Source organism: Triticum urartu, chromosome 2 (genome assembly GCF_003073215.2).
Source record: "Triticum urartu cultivar G1812 chromosome 2, Tu2.1, whole genome shotgun sequence".
In the NCBI taxonomy this organism is placed as follows: Eukaryota; Viridiplantae; Streptophyta; class Magnoliopsida; order Poales; family Poaceae; genus Triticum; species Triticum urartu.
The window spans coordinates 136,987,988-137,012,331 of NC_053023.1; the positions used below are offsets into that span (position 1 = coordinate 136,987,988).

Here is a 24,344-nt window from a genome sequence, read left to right on the forward strand (position 1 = left end):
AGGACTAAGGATATGTTTCTCATTTATGGAGGCGACAAAGAGCTTGTCATAAATGGTTACATTGATGCAAGCTTTGACACTGGTCCGGATGACTCTAAGTCGCAAACCGGATACATATTTATATTGAATGGTGGAGTTGTCAGTTGGTGCAGTTCCAAGCGGAGCGTCGTGGCGGGATCTATGTGTGAAGCGGAGTACAAAGTTGCTTCGGAAGCAGCAAATGAAGGGGTCTGGATGAAGGAGTTCATGTCCGATCTAGGTGTAATACATAGTGCATCGGGTCCAATGAAAATATTTTGTGACAATACTGGGGAATCAAGATTTCACAAGAAAACTAAACACATCAAGAGACACTTCAATTCCATCCGCGATCAAGTCAAGGAGGGAGACATAGAGATTTGCAAAATACATACAGATCTGAATGTTGCAGACCCCTTGACTAAGCCTCTTTCACGAGCAAAACATGATCAGCACCAAGACTCCATGGGTGTTAGAATCATTACTATGTAATCTAGATTATTGACTCTAGTGCAAGTGGGAGACTGAAAGAAATATGCCCTAGAGGCAATAATGAAGTTGTTATTTATATTTCCTTATATCATGATAAATGTTTATTATTCATGCTAGAATTGTATCAACCGTAAACTTAGTACATGTGTGAATACATAGACAAAACCGAGTGTCCCTAGTATGCCTCTACTTGACTAGCTCGTTAACCAAAGATGGTTAAGTTTCCTGACCATAGACATGTGTTGTCATTCGATGAACGGGATCACATCATTAGGGAATGATGTGATGGACAAGACTCATCCGTTAGCTTAGCATAATGATCGTTAAGTTTTATTGCTATTGCTTTCTTCATGACTTATACATATTCCTCTGACTATGAGATTATGCAACTCCCGAATACCGAAGGAACACCTTGTGTGCTATCAAACGTCACAACGTAATTGGGTGATTATAAAGATGCTCTACAGGTGTCTACGAAGGTGTTTGTTGGGTTGGCATAGATCGAGATTAGGATTTTTCACTCCGAGTATCGGAGAGGTATCTCTAGGCCCTCTCGGTAATGCACATCAATATAAGCCTTGCAAGCAATGTGACTAATGATTTAGTTACGGGATGATGCATTACAGAACGAGTAAAGAGACTTGCCGGTAACGAGATTGAACTAGGTATGAGGATACCGATGATCGAATCTCGGGCAAGTAACATACCGATGACAAAGGGAATAACATATGTTGTTATTGCGGTTTGACCGATAAAGATCTTTGTAGAATATGTAGGAACCAATATGAGCATCCAGGTTCCGCTATTGGTTATTGACCGGGGATATGTCTCGGTCATGTCTACATAGTTCTCGAACCCGTAGGGTCCGCATGCTTAACGTTCGATGACGATTTGTATTATGAGTTATGTGTTTTGGTGACCGAAGTTTGTTCGGAGTCCCGAATGAGATCACGGACATGACGAGGAGTCTCGAAATAGTCAAGAGGTAAAGATTGATATACTGGAAGGTGTTATTCGGACATCGGAATGGTTTCGAGTGGTTCGGGTATTTTACTGGAGTATCGAGGGGTTACCGGAACCCCCCGGGGGAAGTCATGGGCCTCATGGGCCACGAGAGAGAGAGGGGACATCCCACAAGGGGTGGTCGCGCCCCCCTCCCCATGGGAGTCCGAATAGGACTAGGGGAGGGGGCGGCGCCCCCCCTTTCCCTCTTTCCCTCTCCCTCTCCCACTCCTTCCTTTTCCCCTCCGATGAAGAAAGGAAAAGGTGGGGGCGAATCCTACTAGGAGTGGAGTCCTAGTAGGACTCCCCCGTGGCGCGCCCCTCTTGTCCGGCCACCTCCTCCTCCCCTCCTTTATATACGGGGGCAGGGGGCGCCCCAAAGCACAACAGTTGTTCTCTTAGTCGTGTGCGGTGCCCCCCTCACAGTTTACTCCTTCGGTCATAGCATCGTAGTGCTTAGGCGAAGCCCTGCGCGGATCACATCACCATCACCACACTGTCGTGCTGACGGAACTCTCCCTCGACCGTCTGCTAGATCAAGAGTTCGAGGGACGTCATCGAGCTGAACGTGTGCAAAACTCAGAGGTGCCGTACGTTCGGTACTAGATCGGTTGGATCGTGAAGACGTTCGACTACATTAACCGACTAACCTAACGCTTCCGCTTTCGGTCTACGAGGGTACGTGGAAACACTCTCCCCCTCTCGTTGCTATGCATCTCCTAGATAGATCTTGCATGATCGTAGGATTTTTCTTAAAATTGCATGCTACATTCCCAACAGCGTGGCCCTGGCCTTTGCCTCGGCATCGGTGGTGATGGCGATGGCACACGCGCAGGTCGTCCCACCCTCAGAGGTGGCCGCCCGACGAGAAGGCGCGTGATGCCGGGTGTGCTCGGCGTGACCTGGTCGCCATGTCCAGGTGAGGAGGCTCTGGTCGCGGTGCGAGGGGGAGCAGCGGCGTGAGGGGGAGGATGAGGGAGGCGGCGACTGCAATAGAGAAGGGAGGGGGTGGAGGCGGGTTCTCACCCAATTGACGCCCTCGTGGATCCACAGCCAACCAGCGGCCACCACACAACGACCCAAAACATGAAAAGACGAAAATGCCCTCGGTGGGGCTTGGGAATAACGGCGGTGGCAAGAGTGAAACTATTCATTGCAAGAGTGTCCCCTCTTCATCCGACGGCCGAGGTCCTCCGGTGGCTTGATCCAACTGTCCAAATCGCATCAAGCAAACGGTCAGACAACCACCAGTTGCTAAACTCTGAGAGCGTCTGGCGGATGCTTCGTTTCTTCTTCTTTTTTTCGAGAGTATGCAAATTGCATACCATAGCTTTACAGAAGAAGAGAGAATTACAAGTACAAGATGACTACAACTCGTTGCGAACAACAAGTGTAGCATGAACTCCACATCCGGCTAGTCCAAAAGACAGCCACCCACGACAACACCACTACAACGCAAAGGAACTTGTCCAAAACAGAAAAACCTTGCCGCGTCTCAGCCCAAGCTAGCCACCTCTGAAGAACTGCAACTCCCACCGAGCATCCCTTGTCGACGCACCATCCACCCTTAATGCCTAAAGGAGGTGGCAGGTGAATGGCAGGACTCGATCAGACTCGAGAAAGGCACCGTCTTGGAATCACTAGCAACGACCGTACATTGCGCCGTGGAAGATCGATCATGACAATGGCGAGCACCAGAGGAGCGCAATGAAGAACCTCCAACCCGTGTCTCCAGGCACGATGCTCCCATCAGAGGGACGACGTCGTGGCCGCCGCCATCATGCCGATCCTGCACCGAATCAAGGCTTTCGCCCGGAGACAACTACCAACCCAAGCGAGCGAGGGAATGTCGAAAGCAACGGCTTTTGCCTCGTCGGGTGCGCCGCCTGACTCAATGGCGTGAGAGGTCACATTCATGGCTGTAATTGTCAAACGAGGTGAGTAATTCGTTTTATTTGTTTTTTTAAGAAGATGGAAAGAAGGTTAATCCTTTCTTACCCGCAAAAATATAATAAAATATTCCTTCCTTTCCCTTGTTACCACGGTGATCAAGGATTTTTTTTTCTTAATTCGTTTCCTTAGCGAGGCTGTGGACTTATGGAAAGAATATTAATCATTCCTTTCTCCGGTCACCACGACTACGTTTCATGTATCGAGTCTATGGCTACCACGTGAATACAAAGAAGGATTCGGTTTGTTTATTAATTGGCGGAACGGCCCTCCCCGGTTAACACCTGATCCGAACCGACCAACGCGTGGGGGAGCCAAACCGACCGAGTCTGACGCGACGCGTTGGGAATGGAAAGGAAAACGAACGGACGGGCACCGAGCCCGATCCGGTTTTCCAGTGGGTGGAGAGCATAAAAAGCGGCATTATTATTGCTGTGGGCCCACGCGCCTCACGCGTACTAGTATAAAAAACACCCCTGCCATCCCACAACCGGATCTCACCAAGGATTTACGTACTTGTTTCCTCCTCCTCCTCCTCCTCCTAAATATTCCCTTCCCCTTGAAACCACACCACACCACACCACAGAGCTCCCAATGACGTCGACCACGGCGACAGAAGGTACGTTTGGCTACTTGGCTGGCTGGTATGCATGGTCTTTTCAGCTCCCTTGATTCATCTTTTGGCCATGGTTTTCATCTGTGTCAATCTACCTCGCGCAGTGGTCGGACACAAGGAGCTCGGGACGGCACATATGTTGTGCGGTGCAAGCAACTTATTCTCTATTGGATTGGATTGGATTGGATTGGATTTCCGCTGGTAAGCATAAATTTTCACCTCCGTTGTTCCATCGACTGGGTATAGTTGTATCCATCCTGCTCATCCGTCAATCCAATTTTTGATGCAGAGAACACGGGCGAACGCAAGCGCGCCACACCGCAGGACGTGTCCGGCGGTCCACTGGGCCAAAGGCCAGATCTCGGCCCAGGCTACCCCGTACGCATGACATGATGTGCGCAAGCCCAACCCACCGCCTGTGATCCACCGGGCTCGTTATTGGGTGGACGGGCCTGGCTATGGATGGATCTGGCCCAATACATGCCATCACCTCCCGACCCAGCCGCCGTCTCTCTCTTTCGGGGGAGGAAAGGGCGAGAGGCCGAGTCGAGGGGCGGCGGCGGCGACAGCGTCGACCGGTGGCGGAGGCGGCCGCCACCACCTCAACCCCCCGTGACCAGAGGTATCTCTCCCTCTCCTTATCCCCCCATCATCTCTCTCCCTCCCTAGGTCTCATATTGTTGGGGAACGTAGTAACTTTAAAAAATTTCCTACGCACACGCAAGATCATGTGATGCATAGCAACGAGGGGAAGAGTGTTGTTTACGTACCCAACGCAGACCGACTGCGGAAGCGATGACACGACGTAGAGGAAGTAGTCGTACGTCTTCACGATCCAACCAATCAAGCACCGAATCTACGGCACCTCCGAGTTCGAGCACACGTTCAGCTCGATGACGATCCCCGGACTCCGATCCAGCAAAGTGTCGGGGAAGAGTTCCATCAGCACGACGGCGTGGTGACGATCTTGATGTACTACAGCAGCAGGGCTTTGCCTAAACTCCGCTACAGTATTATCGAGGTATATGGTGGCAGGGGGCACCGCACACGGCTAAGGAATAGATCATGCGGATCAACTTGTGTGTCTAGAGGTGTCCCCTGCCTCCGTATATAAAGGAGGAGAGGAGGGGAGGCTGGCCGGCCAAGGAGGGAGGCGCAGGAGAGTCCTACTCCCTCTGGGAGTAGGATTCCTCCCCCCAATCCTAGTCCAACTAGGATTCCTCGGAGGGAAAGGGAGAGAGGGGGGCCGGCCACCTTCTCCTAGTCCTAATAGGACTAGGGGAGGGGGAAGTGGCGCAGCCACCTTGGGCTGCCCCTTTCTCCTTTCCACTAAGGCCCATGAAGGCCCATATGGCTCCCGGGGGGTTCCGGTAACCCTCCCGGTACTCCGGTAAAATCCCGATTTCACCCGGAACACTTCCGATGTCCAAACATAGGCTTCCAATATATCAATCTTTACGTCTCGACCATTTCGAGACTCCTCATCATGTCCGTGATCACATCCGGGACTCCGAACAACCTTTGGTACATCAAAATGCATAAACTCATAATGTAACTGTCATCGTAACCTTAAGCGTGCGGACCCTACGGGTTCGAGAACAATGTAGACATGACCGAGACACGTCTCCGGTCAATAACCAATAGCGGGACCTGGATGCCCATATTGGCTCCTACATGTTCTACGAAGATCTTTATCGGTCAGACCGCATAATAACAACATACGTTGTTCCCTTTGTCATCGGTATGTTACTTGCCCGAGATTCGATCGTCGGTATCCAATACCTAGTTCAATCTCGTTACCGCCAAGTCTCTTTACTCGTTCCGTAATACATCATCTCACAACACATATTGTTGCAATGCTTGCAAGGCTTATGTGATGTGTATTACCGAGAGGGCCCAGAGATACCTCTCCGACAATCGGAGTGACAAATCCTAATCTCGAAATACGCCAACCCAACATCTACCTTTGGAGACACCTGTAATGCTCCTTTATAATCACCCAGTTATGTTGTGACGTTTGGTAGCACCCAAAGTGTTCCTCCGGTAAACGGGAGTTGCATAATCTCATAGTCATAGGAACATGTATAAGTCATGAAGAAAGCAATAGCAACATATACTAAACGATCATGTGCTAAGCTAATGGAATGAGTCTTGTCAATCAGATCATTCAACTAATGATGTGACCTCGTTAATCAAATAACAACTCATTGTTCATGGTTAGGAAACATAACCATCTTTGATTAACGAGCTAGTCAAGTAGATGCATACTAGTGACACTTTGTTTGTCTATGTATTCACACATGTATTATGTTTCCAGTTAATACAATTCTAGCATGAATAATAAACATTTATCATGATTATAAGGAAATAAATAATAACTTTATTATTGCCTCTAGGGCATATTTCCTTCAGTCTCCCACTTGCACTAGAGTCAATAATCTAGATCACATCACCATGTGATTAACATCGATAGTTCATATCATCATGTGATTAACACCCATAGTTCACATCGCTATGTGACCAACACCCAAAGGGTTTACTAGATTCAGTAATCTAGTTCACATCGCTATGTGATTAACACCCAAGGAGTACTAAGGTGTGATCATGTTTTGCTTGTGAGAGAATCTTAGTCAACGGGTCTGCCACATTCAGATCCGCATGTATTTTGCAAATTTCTATGTCAACAATGTTCTGCATGGAGCTACTCTACCTAATTGCTCCCACTTTCAATATGTATCTAGACCGAGACTTAGAGTCATCTAGATTAGTGTCAAACTTGCATCGGCGTAACCCTTTACGACGAACCTTTTTTTTCACTTCCATAATCGAGAAACATATCCTTATTCCATTAAGGACAATTTTGACCGCTGTCCAGTGATCTACTCCTAGATCACTATTGTACTCCCTTGCCAAACTCAGTGGTAGGGCATACAATAGAGCTGGTATACAGCATGGCATACTTTATAGAACCTATGACTGAGGCATAGGGAATGACTTTCATTCTCTTTCTATTTTCTGCCGTGGTCGGGCTTTGAGTCTTACTCAACTTCACACCTTGTAACACAGGCAAGAACTCTTTCTTTGACTGTTCCATTTTGAACTACTTCAAAATCTTGTCAAGGTATGTACTCATTGAAAAAAAAACTTATCAAGCGTCTTGATCTATCTCTATAGATCTTGAAGCTCAATATGTAAGCAGCTTCACCGAGGTCTTTCTTTGAAAAACTCCTTTCAAACACTCCTTTATGCTTTACAGAATAATTCTACATTATGTTCGATCAACAATATGTCATTCACATATACTTATCAGAAATGTTGTAGTGCTCCCACTCACTTTCTTGTAAATACAGGCTTCACCGCAAGTCTGTATAAAACTATATGCTTTGATCAACTTATCAAAGCGTATATTCCAACTCCGAGATTCTTGCACCAGTCCATAGATGGATCGCTGGAGCTTGCATATTTAGTTAACACCTTTAGGATCGACAAAACCTTCTAGTTGCATCGTATACAACTCTTCTTTAGTAAATCCATTAAGGAATGCAGTTTTGTTTATCCATTTGCCAGATTTCATAAAATGCGGCAATTGCTAACATGATTCGGACAGACTTAAGCATAGATACGAGTGAGAAAAACTCATCGTAGTCAACACCTTGAACTTGTCGAAAACCTTTTGCGACAATTCTAGCTTTGTAGATAGTAACACTACTATCATCGTCCGTCTTCCTCTTGAAGATCCATTTATTCTCAATTGCTTGCCGATCATCGGGCAAGTCAACCAAAGTCCATACTTTGTTCTCATACATGGATCCCATCTCAGATTTCATGGCTTCAAGCCACTTTGCGGAATCTGGGCTCATCATCGATTCCTCATAGTTCGTAGGTTCATCATGATCTAGTAGCATGACTTCCAGAAAAGGATTACCGTACCACTCTGGCGCGGATCTTACTCTGGTTGATCTACGAGGTTCAGTAGTATCTTGTTCTGAAGTTTCATGATCATCATCATTAGCTTCCTCACTAACTGGTGTAGGTGTCACAGAAACAGTTTTCTGTGATGTACTACTTTCCAATAAGGGAGAAGGTACAATTACCTTATCAAGTTTTCTACTTTCCTCCCACTCACTTCTTTCGAGAGAAACTCCTTCTCCAGAAAGTTTCCGAATTTTAGCAACAAAAGTCTTGCCTTCGGATCTGTGATAGAAGGTGTATCCAATAGTTTCCTTTGGATATCCTATGAAGACGCACTTCTCCGATTTGAGTTTGAGCTTATCAGGATGAAACTTTTTCATATAAGCATCGCAACCCCAAACTTTAAGAAACGACAGCTTAGGTTTCTTGCCGAACCATAGTTAACACGGTGTCGTCTCAACGGATTTAGATGGTGCCCTATTTAACGTGAATGCAGATGTCTCTAATGCATAACCCCAAAACGATAGTGGTAGATCAGTAAGATACATCATAGATTGCACTATATCCAATAAAGTACGGTTATGACGTTCGGACACACCATTAAATTGTGGTGTTCCAGGTGGCATGAGTAGTGAAACTATTTCACATTGTTTTTACTGAAGGCCAAACTCGTAACTCAAATACTCTTCTCCATGATCAGATCGTAGAAACTTTATTTTCTTGTTACGATGATTTTCCACTTCACTCTGAAATTCTTTGAACTGTTCAAATGTTTCAGACTTATGTCTCATCAAGTAGATATCCCCATATCTGCTCAAATCATCTGTGAAGGTCAGAAAATAATGATACTTGCTGCAAGCCTTAATATTCACCGGACCACATACATCAGTATGTATGATTTCCAACAAATCTGTTGCTTGTTTCATTGTTCCGGAGAACGGCGTTTTAGTCATCTTGCCCATAAGGCATGGTTCGCAAGCATCAAGTGATTCATAATCAAGTGATTCCAAAAGCCCATCAGCATTGAGTTTCTTCATGCGCTTTACACCAATATGACCTAAACGGCAGTGCTACAAATAAGTTGCACTATCATTATTAACTTTGCATCTTTTGGTTTCAATATTATGATTATGTATATCACTATGATCGAGATCCAATGAACTACTTTCATTGGGTGTGTAACCATATAAGGTTTTATTCATGTAAACAGAACAACAATTTATTCTTTTATTTAAATGAATAACCGTATTACAATAAACATGATCAAATCATATTCATGCTCAACGCAAGCACCAAATAACACTTATTCAGGTTCAACACTAATCCCGAAAGTATAGGGAGTGTGCGATGATGATCATATCAATCTTGGAACCACTTCCAACACACATCGTCACTTCACCCTTAACTAGTCTCTGTTTATTCTGCAACTCCCGTTTCGAGTTACTAATCTTAGCAACTGAACTAGTATCAAATACTGAGGGGTTGCTATAAACACTAGTAAAGTACACATCAATAACATGTATATCAAATATACTTATGTTCACTTTGCCATCCTTCTTATCTGCCAATCACTTGGGGTAGTTCCGCTTCCAGTGACCAGTCCCTTTGCAGTAGAAACACTTAGTCTCAGGCTTAGGACCAGACTTGGGCTTCTTCACTTGAGCAGCAACTTGCTTGCTGTTCTTCTTGAAGTTCCCCTTCTTCCCTCTGCCCTTTTCTTGAAACTAGTGGTCTTGTCTACCATCAACACTTGATGTTTTCTCGATTTCTACCTTCGTCAATTTCCGCATTACGAAGAGCTTGGGAATTGTTTCCGTTATCCCTTGCATATCATAGTTCATCACGAAGTTCTACTAACTTGGTGATGGTGACTAGAGAATTCTGTCAATCACTATCTTATCTGGAAGATTAACTCCCACTTGATTCAAGCGATTGTAGTACCCAGACAATCTGAGCACATGCTCACTAGTTGAGCGATTCTCCTCCATCTTTTAGCTATAGAACTTGTTGGAGATTTCATATCTCTCAACTCGGGTATTTGCTTGAAATATTAACTTCAACTCCTGGAACATCTCATATGGTCCATGACGTTCAAAACGTCTTTGAAGTCCCGATTCTAAGCCGTTAAGCATGGTGCACTTAAACTATCAAGTAGTCATCATATTGAGCTAGCCAAACATTCATAATGTCTGTATCTGCTCCTGCAATAGGTCCGTCACCTAGCGGTGCATCAAGGACATAATTCTTCTGTGCAGCAATGAGGATAAACCTCAGATCACGGATCCAATCCGCATCATTGCTACCAACATCTTTCAACACAATTTTTCTCTAGGAACATATCAAAATAAACATATGAAAGCAACAACGCAAGCTATTGATCTACAACATAATTTGCAAAATACTACCAGGACTAAGTTCATGATAAATTTAAGTTCAATTAATCAGATTACTTAAGAACTCCCACTTAGATAGACATCCTTCTAATCCTCTAAGTGATCACGTGATCCAAATCAACTAAACCATAACCGATCATCACGTGAGATGGAGTAGTTTTCAATGGTGAACATCGTTATGTTGATCATATCTACTATATGATTCACGCTCGACCTTTCGGTCTCCGTGTTCTGAGGCCATATCTGTATATGCTTGGCTCGTCAAGTATAACCTGAGTATTCCGCATGTGCAACTGTTTTGCACCCGTTGTATTTGAACGTAGAGCCTATCACACCCGATCATCACGTGGTGTCTCAGCACGTAGAACTTTCGCAACGGTGCATACTCAGGGAGAACACTTCTTGATAATTTAGTGAGAGATCATCTTATAATGCTACCGTCAATCAAAGCAAGATAAGATGCATAAAAGATAAACATCACATGCAATCAATATATGTGACATGATATGGCTATCATCATCTTGCTTCTTTGATCTCCATCTCCAAAGTACTGTCATGATCTATATCATCACCAGCATGACACCATGATCTCCATCATATTGATCTATATCAATGTGTCGTCACGTGGTCGTCTCGCCAACAATTGCTCTTGCAACTATTGCTATCGCATAGCGATAAAGTAAAGCAATTATTGGACGCTTGCATCTTATGCAACAAAGAGACAACCATAAGGCTTTTGCCAGTTGCCGATAACTTCAACAAAACATGATCATCTCATACAACAACTTATATCTCATCATGTTTTGACCATATCACATCACAACATGCCCTGCAAAAACAAGTTAGACGTCCTCTACTTTGTTGTTGCAAGTTTTACGTGGCTGCTACGGGCTTAAGCAAGAACCAATCTCACCTACGCATCAAAATCACAACGATAGTTTGTCAAATAGACTCCGTTTTAACCTTCGCAAGGACCGGGCGTAGTCACACTTGGTTCAACTAAAGTTGGAGAAACAGTCACCCACAAGTCACCTTTGTGCAAAGCACGTCGGGGAAATCGGTCTCGCGTAAGCGTACGCGTAATGTCGGTCCGGGCCGCTTCATCCAACAATACCGCCGAACCAAAGTATGACATGCTGGTAGGCAGTATGACTTATATCGCCCACAACTCACTTGTGTTCTACTCGTGCATATAACATCAAACCATAAAATCTAGACTCTGATACCACTGTTGGGGAACGTAGTAATTTCAAAAAATTTCCTACGCACACGCAAGATCATGTGATGCATAGCAATGAGGGGAAGAGTGTTGTCTACGTACCCAACGCAGATCGACTGCGGAAGCGATGACACGACGTAGAGGAAGTAGTCGTACGTCTTCACGATCCAACCGATCAAGCACCGAATCTACGGCACCTCCGAGTTCGAGCACACGTTCAGCTCGATGACGATCCCCGGACTCCGATCCAGCAAAGTGTCGGGGAAGAGTTCCGTCAGCACGACGGCGTGGTGATGATCTTGATGTACTACAGCAGCAGGGCTTCGCCTAAACTCCGCTACAGTATTATCGAGGTATATGGTGGCAGGGGGCACCGCACACGGCTAAGGAATAGATCACGTGGATCAACTTGTGTGTCTAGAGGTATCCCCTGCCTCCGTATATAAAGGAGGAGAGGAGGGGAGGCTGGCCGGCCAAGGAGGGAGGCGCAGGAGAGTCCTACTCCCTCTGGGAGTAGGATTCCTCCCCCCAATCCTAGTCCAACTAGGATTCCTCGGAGGGAAAGGGAGAGAGGGGGGCCGGCCACCTTCTCCTAGTTAGGACTAGGGGAGGGGGAAGTGGCGCAGCCACCTTGGGCTGCCCCTTTCTCCTTTCCACTAAGGCCCATGAAGGCCCATATGGCTCCCGGGGGGTTCCGGTAACCCTCCCGGTACTCCGGTAAAATCCCGATTTCACCCGAAACACTTCCGATGTCCAAACATAGGCTACCAATATATCAATCTTTACGTCTCGACCATTTCGAGACTCCTCGTCATGTCCGTGATCACATCCGGGACTCCGAACAACCTTTGGTACATCAAAATGCATAAACTCATAATGTAACTGTCATCGTAACCTTAAGCGTGCGGACCCTACGGGTTCGAGAACAATGTAGACATGACCGAGACACGTCTCCGGTCAATAACCAATAGCGGGACCTGGATGCCCATATTGGCTCCTACATGTTCTACGAAGATCTTTATCGGTCAGACCGCATAACAACATACGTTGTTCCCTTTGTCATCGGTATGTTACTTGCCCGAGATTCGATCGTCGGTATCCAATACCTAGTTCAATCTCGTTACCGGCAAGTCTCTTTACTCGTTCCGTAATACATCATCTCACAACTAACATATTAGTTGCAATGCTTGCAAGGCTTATGTGATGTGTATTACCGAGAGGGCCCAGAGATACCTCTCCGACAATCGGAGTGACAAATCCTAATCTCAAAATACGCCAACCCAACATCTACCATTGGAGACACCTGTAATGCTCCTTTATAATCACCCAGTTATGTTGTGACGTTTGGTAGCACCCAAAGTATTCCTCCGGTAAACGGGAGTTGCATAATCTCATAGTCATAGGAACATGTATAAGTCATGAAGAAAGCAATAGCAACATACTAAACGATCGTGTGCTAAGCTAATGGAATGGGTCTTGTCAATCAGATCATTCAACTAATGATGTGACCTCGTTAATCAAATAACAACTCATTGTTCATGGTTAGGAAACATAACCATCTTTTATTAACGAGCTAGTCAAGTAGAGGCATACTAGTGACACTTTGTTTGTCTATGTATTCACACATGTATTATGTTTCCAGTTAATACAATTCTAGCATAAATAATAAACATTTATCATGATTATAAGGAAATAAATAATAACTTTATTATTGCCTCTAGGGCATATTTCCTTCACATATCTCGGTCAAACAGCCGGCCGTCAATCCGCCATAGCTTTTCGGGGGAACGTGGTGAGGTTGTTCTGACCGGCGGTGATCTGTTTTGGAGGCGGCCGTCCCCAGCCCAAGCTCGTCTGCCTAAGGTACCGGACCTGCATTTCGAGTTCCCACCCTCCCTGTATCCTCTCTCTCTCTCTCCCAACAACCCTTCATCAATCCGCATCTTAAATTTGGTTAGGTCGACGGCAAGACGGGACTGAGGCTGCATCTGCGGGTTCTATCTGTTGAGGACGCTGCCTTTCTTCCAACAAAAGCTTTCTCAGATGGCCCCCAAGGAGCAAAGACTTCACCCTGATCTGTTCAAGGTGACCCACCAGAAGGTGGTTGATGCCATCAGGGCAAACATGCCTAATCAGACCTCATATGATGTAAGATGTAATTGTATATCTTGATTGGTTAGGATGTTGATTTCTTTTTCAGTTTTGCTAAAGCACATTTGCACATCTAAGTCATACCATTGATTTTACATGAAAATTTGTGCATACATTTTCTTTTGTCTTTTTCCTTTTTCTTTGCAGTGTGATTTGGTCACTTACATGTGCAATAACTTGGGCACTAGACAAGCCCTTTCTTTTTCCTGATCAGTTGCTTATTTAGTGTTCTTCTCTTTTTCTTACAGCAAATTAAGATTATCCAACTCAGCTGCGAGCCAACAGATGAAGAATTGTTGACGTTTTATGCGGAGGTCCATAATCACCTATTGGAGGTGGCTTCCCTTTGTATTGACAAGAATGCGGATTTCTTTGCTCCAGAGGAGGGATTCGTGGAAGGCTTTGTTCCTGAGATTGCAGAAGGACTACCAGTGTTAAGGCTTCAAACTAAGGTACATTGTCAATTTTTTGCCAAGCATCATGGTTTGAGATGAATCACAAGTGATCTTGATTACATATGCATTCAATTTAAGTTTAATAAAAGTTATTTTTACTATGCTTTTGAACAGTTTTTACCTTTCTTGCAAATGATTTCGTTTTAATGGAAGTTTTGTCTTTGTGTGCAGAATATATCATATTTCATTGTTGAGTTTGTTGGTCCTGGAGAACCACGCCTGCAATTTGCTGTTCGCCATGACAACCTGTACTGTGTCGGTTTCCGGGTGTTGTCTGCAAATGATAACGCAAAAACCAAAGCTTGGTCCTCTTTTGGTGATGTTAGTCTTTTGAAGTGTGCTGCATTTCCGAATGTTGAGGCATCTAGATTGTCAGAGAGCTATAAATCTTCGTAAGTTTGTGCTTGATCTAGATTTTGCATTTGTCCTTTAATTCCTTATTTGAACGAAGTTTGGAGCAATTGTCATGTTTGTAGATTTTGCTTTAGTTGTTAATAAATCTTGCACTTGTTTCATTTCTCAGCAAATCAGTGCGAATATACCCCAAGGTTTTCCCACGAATATATATGTACTTCTCCAAATACACTTGCACTTCTGCTGTAGCTGTTGGGGAATTGTTAAAAGACACATTGTTTGTTGTTGCAAGTTTCTAATGAAAAAGTACTTGAGGTCAAAGGTCAGGGAATATACACTTTTGTTATCATGGTTGTTTCCTTATAGTGAACAACTTTGATCACCACTTCAGCAGCTACTATCTATAAGAAGACATTAGCTAAGTAGATACAGGCAAAGAAAGCATGTAGGCAAAACCAGAATTAAAAACATCCTTCTCAATGGAGCTCGTGCAGTTCGGAAGACCCTAATGATCGATGAGGGACCCCTCCGATGGTAGCATGGCGTGACAATTGCCGTCAATGACGACACCCAAAGTACCTTGCACAATCCATCGATCCAGTTCGGAACAATCAAGCACATACCTTGCAAAGTGATGTGGATCTGAAGCAGAGGTGGGAAGGTAAAGGCTCAGGTGAGGTGGAATGAGACGTTGATATAGACGTGCACGCATGAGAATAAGGCGGTGCCCAGGATGGATCTCCATCGGAGGAGGACAGATCCGCTGGGGAGGAGGTCGCTGTAGTACCTGCCATCTGTGCGATGGATCACGGGGCTAGCAGGCAGGGGGAGGGGATAGGAGGGAGCGGGTGGGCTAGAGCGCAGATGGCGGGTGCCCCCGACGACGGCTGGGAAGGATGGTGGAGGAGGTGGATGAGGATGGCGGCGGCGGCGTCTGCGGTTGCGCCTCGTCCGCAGCCGTGCTGGTGGTGGTCGATGCGAGAGTCGGATGGCGTCGGCCAGAATCAGGCAGGGGCGACAAAGATTTAGAGGAGAGAGAGAATGGAGGCGATGAGCGATGGGAGGAAGGGCCACCGGCGATTGGGGTGGCCTCAGATCCGCCCTCCGTGGCCGCCTATTTCATGGGACGAACACCCGTGCTCACCGTCGGGCTCGCCTTCGGCCGCTGCCTCGCCGACATTCACGACGTAGAGCCCCTTCCTTCGATCCCATTTGCCAGGGAGGCAGCGCCATCCTTCATCACAGAGAACGAGTCCACACTGAGATCCCAACCAGATCGTGATTGCGCCTCCCCAAACCGCAGCGGCACATCCCACTCCATCAACGACCAACCTATATGAGGCGGAGGGTCAGTGTAGGACGCGAGCGCCGTCACCATGGACGTGGGGGACGCCGTAGGTGGGAAGGAGGCGGCGACAGCGTCTGTGTCAGGAAGATCGCACGACGGTGGCGGCGTTTACTCGAGGGGATCGAGAGGAGCTGCGTTTGGTGCCGGGTGGGTTCTTTGGTGCGTGCGTGGGGCTGGAGGTTGTGATAGGTGATCAGGTGAGGGCGTGCCATACCTGGATCGATAGCCTTACCATACCTGGTGGTAATTTAAATTTATTACCATATTCGATATTTCCCGAGTTATGGCCTTACCATACCTGGATTGATAGCCTTTGGGGTAATTTAAATTTATTACCATATAATTACCATATTCAAAATTTCCTGAGTTATGACCTTACCATACCTGGATTGATTTATTACTATACGTGGATTAATTATGATTGATTACCATAAATACGTTGGTGCGTGCGTGGGGCTGGAGATTGTGATAGGTGATCAGGTGAGGGCGTGCCATACCTGGATCGATAGCCTTACCATACCCTGGTGGTAATTTAAATTTATTACCATATTCGATATTTCCCGAGTTATGGCCTTACCATACCTGGATTGATAGCCTTTGGGGAAATTTAAATTTATTACAATATAATTACCATATTCAAAATTTCCTGAGTTCTGACCTTACCATACCTGGATTGATTTATTACTATATGTGGATTAATTATGATTGATTACCATAAATACGTTGGTGCGTGCGTGGGGCTGGAGATTGTGATAGGTGATCAGGTGAGGGCGTGACATACCTGCATCGATATCCTTACCATACCTGGTGGTAATTTAAATTTATTACCATATTCGATATTTCCCGAGTTATGGCCTTACTATACCTGGATTGATAGCCTTTGGGGTAATTTAAATTTATTACCATATTCAAAATTTCCTGAGTTATGACCTTACCATACCTGGATTTATTTATTACTATACGTGGATTAATTATGATTGATTACCATAAATACGTTGTGTATTGCCGGTCAGACGAGAAAAGAAAAAAACCGGTGGGAGGGGCTGGTGGGAGGTGGGACGAAGAAAAACCGGTTGAAATAAACCGGTTGAAAGTGGGGGGGGACTATTCAACCAATTCGTCCATTAGGAGTAGAGATATTTGATATTTCCTGAGTTATGGCCTTACCATACCTGGATTGATAGCCTTTGGGGTAATTTTTAAATTTTATTACCATATAATTACCATATTCAAAATTTCCTAAGTTATGACCTTACCATACCTGGATTGATTTATTACTATACGTGGATTAATTATGATTGATTACCATAAATACGTTGGTGCGTGCGTGGGGCTGGAGATTGTGATAGGTGATCAGGTGAGGGCGTGCCATACCTGGATCGATAGCCTTACCATACCTGGTGGTAATTTAAATTTATTACCATATTCGATATTTCCCGAGTTATGGCCTTACCATACCTGGATCGATAGCCTTACCATACCTGGTGGTAATTTAAATTTATTACCATATTCGATATTTCCCGAGTTATGGCCTTACCATACCTGGATTGATAGCCTTTGGGGTAATTTAAATTTATTACCATATAATTACCATATTCAAAATTTCCTGAGTTATGACCTTACCATACTTGGATTGATTTATTACTATATGTGGATTAATTATGATTGATTACCATAAATACGTTGGGTATTGCCGGTCAGACGAGAAAAGAGAAAAACCGGTGGGAGGGGCTGGTGGGAGGTGGGACGAAGAAAAAACGGTTGAAAATAAACCGGTTGAAAATAAACCGGTTGAAAGTGGGGGGGACTATTCAACCAATTCGTCCATTAGGAGTAGAGATATGACCTTACCATACCTGGATTGATTTATTACTATACGTGGATTAATTATGATTGATTACCATAAATACGTTGGGTATTGCCGGTCAGACGAGAAAAGAGAAAAACCCGGTGGGAGGGGCTGGTGGGAGGTGGGACGAAGAAAAACGGTTGAAAATAAACCGGTTGAAAGTGGGGGGACTATTCAACCAATTCGTCCATTAGGAGTAGAGATATGACCTTAACCATACCTGGATTGATTTATTACTATACGTGGATTAATTATGATTGATTACCATAAATACGTTGGGTATTGCCGGTCAGACGAGAAAAGAGAAAAACCGGTGGGAGGGGCTGGTGGGAGGTGGGACGAAGAAAAACCGGTTGAAAATAAACCGGTTGAAAGTGGGGGGGACTATTCAACCAATTCGTCCATTAGGAGTAGAGATATGACCTTACCATACCTGGATTGATTTATTACTATACGTGGATTAATTATGATTGATTACCATAAATACGTTGGGTATTGCCGGTCAGACGAGAAAAGAGAAAAACCGGTGGGAGGGGCTGGTGGGAGGTGGGACGAAGAAAAAACGGTTGAAAATAAACCGGTTGAAAATAAACCGGTTGAAAGTGGGGGGGACTATTCAACCAATTCGTCCATTAGGAGTAGAGATATGACCTTACCATACCTGGATTGATTTATTACTATACGTGGATTAATTATGATTGATTACCATAAATACGTTGGGTATTGCCGGTCAGACGAGAAAAGAGAAAAACCGGTGGGAGGGGCTGGTGGGAGGTGGGACGAAGAAAAATCGGTTGAAAATAAACCGGTTGAAAGTGGGGGGGATTATTCAACCAATTCGTCCATTAGGAGTAGAGATGCTTGCCGAAATGCTGATTTTGTCTTTGTGGATCACTTGGATACTGAAATACCAACTTTATTTGCAATTAGTCCTATTTATGTGAATTGATGTCCTGGAGTTTTCACAAGACTTTTTTAGTTTTCCTACTTTTGCTGGTGGAGTTATTTGAACGCCTCTTGTTGCAAACTTAATAAAAATATCAATGCACGTCCACTCAGCTGTTGATCTTCATTACAAATTATCATGAGCTGATTTTCGTATAACGCTGTGTTGTTTCATACTGATAAAAATGTATCCTTGCCCTGTGTTTCACACCCTACATCAGGCCTGGCGATGCAATTATCTGGAAGGTAACCATTGAAATGTCTGCATAACGTGGCTTCCCAGGCTCACCGCATCAACTGTTGTTTCGAACAGATCGTGTTGCGATACTTGAGAAAGCGTTCGTTCGCTTCTCCCCCGCCCACGCGGGGATGGCGCAGTTGCACGTACACCGCTGGGACCTGTCTCCTCGTACTTGCAAAATTGTGCAAGACAAGTCCTCTGCCCGTCGCCCGTGCCCGGCCAGTGTCAGGCGCCGCCCAGGACTTGCTCCCCTGGCGTCGTCCATGAACTGCTCCGCCGCCGCCTCCGCAGCCAAGGACCTGCACCCCCGTGATCCCCTCACGCCCAGAACTTGCTGCCACGATCCAGTGGAGCTCGTCCTCCTCGAGCTCCCCCGCGCGCCTGGAGCTCGATCGCCTTGACCAGGAGGGCTCGACCTTCTCCCCACGGTGCTGCTCTGCCGCGCGTCGCTGGTGGAGCTCTGCCCGTGGTGCTGCTCTGCCGCGCGTCGCTGGTGGAGCTCTGCCCGTGCTGCTGCTCCTCCTCCTCTGCCCATGCCCGTGATGCTGCTGCTCCTCTGCCTGATCCTAGAAAAAATGTGCACAGAAGATCAATATCAATTCTAGCAGATTCTCAGTGTTCTTAGTTTGTTGAGGAAACATGTCAAAGATCATGAGAAGAATTCTCCCTTTATTCCCTTCCCTGCGATAAAATTCAAATTTACAACAAGAGAGAACAAATGCCAAAGTTTGGAGTACTTTCATTTAGTACTGAAAATTTACTGATAACACAACTTGGAACACCATTCTTGTCCTACCAACATGAACACAGCTCGTTAAAAAGCATAGTTACCAAAATGTCACAAAAGGGATAGGCAGTTCAGGGCCTTGAGGGCACGTTTGGAAATAAACATGTGTTCAGGGCTATTGAGCCAAATGCAATGCAATTCCTTGCTAAAAGGTCTGATTCTTTTCTAAAAGAAGATGTTTGGTGCATCCACAGCTGAATTTTGGAGTATGTATCAGTGGTATAGTACTAGGAGTATGTATCAGTGGAGCACTCAAGATTTGCAAGCGACAACACCGTTTTGCAGCCTTTCTTCTTCTTTCTTGGAATTAACAACACAAAGCAAACCAAGAAAGAAAGCAAACTACACGACCTCGTCCCATGAAGCTCCAACCGGCAGAAATTTACCTGAAAAAAGGAGCAAACTACACAAACTACACAGCTGAATTTTACCTGAAAAAAGGAGCAAGAATTGCTGTTCCTACTGGCAGAAATTTAGAGCTGAACTAACCTAACCGGCTGAAGCTCCAACCACAGCCGAACTGAACTGACAAGAGACTAAGAGCAAAGCAAGCTCAATTTGCAATTTTAACTGACGGCTGATTCATGAACACTGTTTTTAAGCACTCCGTCGCAGAAATCTTTCCTGTTTGTTGCTGGAGGACCAATTCAAGAACCCTAGAAACTAATTCAACCCAAAAGGAACCATTGTATGGAGACAGTGTTAACAAAATTCAGTGTTACAAATTGTATGGCTACTCACACTGCTAGAGAGGATGGCAGAAAATTACCAATTGCATTGCTCCTTACACTGCTAGACAAGATAGCAGAAAATGTGTGGTAACTACTGAAGACAAAATGCAATTCAAGACAAATTCAAGATTAATCAGACTTGACTTGACACTACCACTTCAAGTTTGATAATTCAAACTAAATCAAAATTCAGTAGTTACCACAAACTTACAGTTTTGTCATAATTATCATAATGCAGTGCCAGCTCCTTTGCCTCGTTTACACTAGTCTGACAAAGGTATATTGTCATGGAGTACTCCTAGCTACTCCTAGACACTGAAGTTTCATGACACTTACAAGACAACAATACTTTGTGTGGGAGTAGTAAAAGCGTTGGCGTAAATATAGGAAGATCGTATTCAGGTTCAGAGAAAGCAGCAAAGTCCACAAAACTTTCACGTGTCAGGACATCAAGAGTAAATATTTTAGACTAACTAAACCGAGCAAACAAACACGGATTATGTCAGAGACCAACTAATTTCAGTCACCTGATTGCAACTGAAGAATAAAGGGCTTGTGGCTGCCTGATGTAGTTTTTTCAGAGCTTTTGTAATCTATGCCATACTTCTGCTGGCCGTTGGTACTTCGCTTTCTTCGCGTGTTTAACACTCATGTGGTGAATGCTGTGGCTTCATTTCTAATGGAACCACGGCGATGCCCTCTTCTCCTAAAAATAAGGCTTGTGCTCGAGGTCATTGTTTACAGGAGATTCGTTCAGACTGCAGACACCACAGGCACCAAAATTCAGCAGGCAGCAGCGAGACCATTAAATCTAGCTAGGCAAGATTCAATGGCGATTCAGCATTTTTCTCTCAACAGTTTGCTGTGCAGTTCAGCAGCGTGTTACCAGGATTAACTGGTTGGAGCTCCAGCTGCCTTTCAGGAGAAACAAACCTCTTCTATCTCTGAGATCTTCCTCTCCTATCTCTGAAATCTTCCTCTCCTATTAGCCTTTTTCAATATTCAACCGCATCCCATACTTACACCACCATCATAATTTACTGCTTAAATGCGAGGCAATAAGATTTCAGTAGCCTGTCGAACAATTTCTCTAGAATCTCCATCAACAATTTCTCTAGAATCTCTATCAACAATTTCAGTAAAAAAAAACAATTTTGAGACATAAATCATGGCGGGGAATTGAAGGGGGGAGGCATAACCTGCCAAGAAGACGTCGCCGCGGCCGTATTCCTCAAGCCTCAAGGAGTATGCTAGAGCTAGTAGTCTATTCTCGCAATTGATTGGTGTGACTCCTGCTCATGCTGAGTTCTAATAACTCATCACAAGGACAAGAGCGCTCGTCTTGGCACCGCACGGCTTCCATTTACCGGCAACGAATGAATGCGCTCGTCAGCCACCCAGTTGCATGCGACTTACTCCGTATTACGTACATGGCAGGGATCGATCGGGATGTGGCAGTTCCAATTCCAACTGCTTCTCGCTTGCCCGAAACGTGCATATCCATTCGCACTGTCCCAGCTCGCCTTTTTTGTTTTTTTGTTGTTGTGAAAATGATATGCACGTATTCGTATGAGCGTCACTAGCCCAACTCCTAAAAGAATTGTACTTTGTGAATAAATATGGCCCAAGTAGCGAGGCATCGTGCATAGACATCCTCTGACTCTGACAATTCGCTGAGCAGCAAGGTCTCACGGCTCGGATTAGGGGTTTTCCTTTTGAGGCTTATTGATTCGATTTAGTTGGTGCTTTAGATGACATAATGATTTCCTACAAGGATTGGCGCGGCACAACAAAAAATGTCTCTGGCGCGCGAAAAGCTCGTGACTTTTGAAGCCATGTGAGTGATTTTTCATTAATTTAGTTTCAGTTGTTGTAGTACATCAATTTTGTGCTGTTTTAGTAACTTCAGTTTAATTGTTTACTAGTTGAGAGATTGAGCTTGTTTAGCACAACATGTCACTGGTAAACATAAGTGCTTTCAGTTGACTCATCTTATAGTCTGTTGATTTATGAGCTTTATCAACAGTTTCAAGTCTCTTATTATTTTTCATGTATGTTGAACATTAAGGAAGGAATAAATTTGTGGGAATGAATTGCAAAAAACCACCACATTTTGAGTTCATGGCCGGATTTGCTACCACATTCCTTGGACGCCCCAAAAATCGACCAATTTCCTTACTAATTTTTTCAATAAACCCTAACAGGTTTGGAGAGATTTAAACCGATTTCTGACTGGTTGGGCCTACTTGTAAGTGCTCACTTGGCACTGAAAGTCAAATCCACTTGTTTGACCGTTATATTTGACGCGGGTCCACGTGTCAGTGTTAGCACTACCCCGTCACAAACACTTTTCTGTTTGAGGCATTTTCTCAAACACGTTGCATGCGTGTGTTCGCATGTCAATGCGCTCGTGAACGCCGAGGGCATCGCCGCTGGACACGTCGTCATTGTTCCCGCCAATGGAGCGACGGCGAACCCCACGGACACTCATCCTGCACCTCCCACCGTTTCCTCGCACACGGCGTCATCCGTTCTGGGCGGCCGCCATGACCGCCATCGTGCGCATGGCCCCGAGGAGCTGGGCAGCGAGGAGGACAGAACGGAGACAACGAGGAAGACGAAATGGAGGGGGAGGAGGGGCGGCGCTCTCAGGTGGCGTCACCAGAGGCCGGTGGGAGGCAGGTGCGCGGCGCCGGAGAGCCACGGCCGTGAGCACGCATGAGCTCGTGGCGGCTCGGGGCGTCGCGAGGGACGCCAAGAAGGAGCGGTCGGAGGTGCGCAGGTCCGGCGGTGCGGCGCCCTCCGGTGGCTCGCCGGAAGCCGGCAGGATGCGTGAGCGCGGAGTCGGCACGCCACGGCCGTGAGCACGCATGAGCTCGAGGCGGCTCAGGGCGTCGCGATGGAGGACGGGAAGGAGTGGGAGGAGGTGCTGAGGTCTGACGGAGCGGCGCACTCCGGTGGCGGCGTCGGAGGCCGGCGGGAGGCGGGTGTGCGGCGCCGTTGAGCGCGCGGATGCGACTCCTGGTGGCTGTGCAATCCGTTCTCGGGAGAGGAGCGGCGTCGACGGCGTGGGAGAGATGGGTTGATGGTCAACAAACGGCGTTGATGGTTTATGCCAAGTCAGCACTTACAAGTGGGACTTTTCTGTCAGAAATCGGTTTAAATCTCTCCAAACCTGTCATAAGGGTTTATTGAGAAAATCAGTAAGGAAACTAGCAGTAGATTTTTGGGGCGGCCAAGGAATGTGATGGCAAATCTGACCATGAACTTAGAATGTGGTGGTTTTTTGCAATTCACTCAATTTGTGGCTATGTGGAATGGGCTGACTGTGGTTGCCCAGATTATTTGAAAATGCATCTTACTAGCCACAGGAAGAAGAGAAAATTCCTTATTTGACGCTGTTTTAAAATCTGGTTTCTTATTTGACACTGGAAAAGTTTTTCGTCCCTATTTGACACTAGTCCTAAATTTTATTCCCTATACGACACTTCCGTCTATTTTGAACCTAAATGACATCTGAAAAGACGATTTTGCCCCTCATACGGTATGTGTGTGCGCGTGTGTGTGCTGCTGCGTGTGTGGGTGCACGCGCACATGTGTGCTGCTGCTGCATGTGTGTGTGCATGCGTGCTGCTGTGTGTGTTTGCTACTGCGTGTGTACGTGCCCACGCGTGTGTGTGCTGTTGCGTGCCTATTGTTGGAAATATGAGCAAATTACTACGAGATTTAATCCGAATAAACAGAAGATAAATCATGACCACAGCAACAGAGATTAAACTAATCATGCGAACTAGCATAGCAGATGAACATATCACATCTAGGGCACATACTAGGAACATGAATTCTACCACGATCTCGAACAGGAAGGATAGAATCACATA

General features: G+C 45.5%; 1 protein-coding gene across 4 annotated transcripts; it reads left to right on the forward strand.

Moving 5' to 3' along the window:
* The first annotated feature begins 3,952 nt into the window (after positions 1 to 3,952).
* Positions 3,953 to 19,617, forward strand: LOC125536371. 4 transcript variants are annotated; one of them, XM_048699574.1, is made up of 8 exons: positions 3,953 to 4,081; positions 4,183 to 4,279; positions 4,368 to 4,700; positions 13,357 to 13,465; positions 13,561 to 13,750; positions 14,002 to 14,205; positions 14,380 to 14,600; positions 18,926 to 19,617. In XM_048699574.1, exons 5-8 carry the CDS (start codon positions 13,646 to 13,648, stop codon positions 18,972 to 18,974), a joined length of 579 nt encoding a protein of 192 aa, XP_048555531.1. In that variant the 5' UTR covers positions 3,953 to 4,081; positions 4,183 to 4,279; positions 4,368 to 4,700; positions 13,357 to 13,465; positions 13,561 to 13,645; the 3' UTR covers positions 18,975 to 19,617. The 4 variants fall into 4 exon arrangements, with proteins under 4 accessions (XP_048555531.1, XP_048555529.1, XP_048555528.1 ...); XM_048699572.1 differs by lacking the exon at positions 18,926 to 19,617 and adding an exon at positions 14,732 to 16,422 and having other exon boundaries at positions 13,324 to 13,465; XM_048699571.1 differs by lacking the exon at positions 18,926 to 19,617 and adding an exon at positions 14,732 to 16,422.
* Positions 19,618 to 24,344: the final 4,727 nt, after the last annotated feature.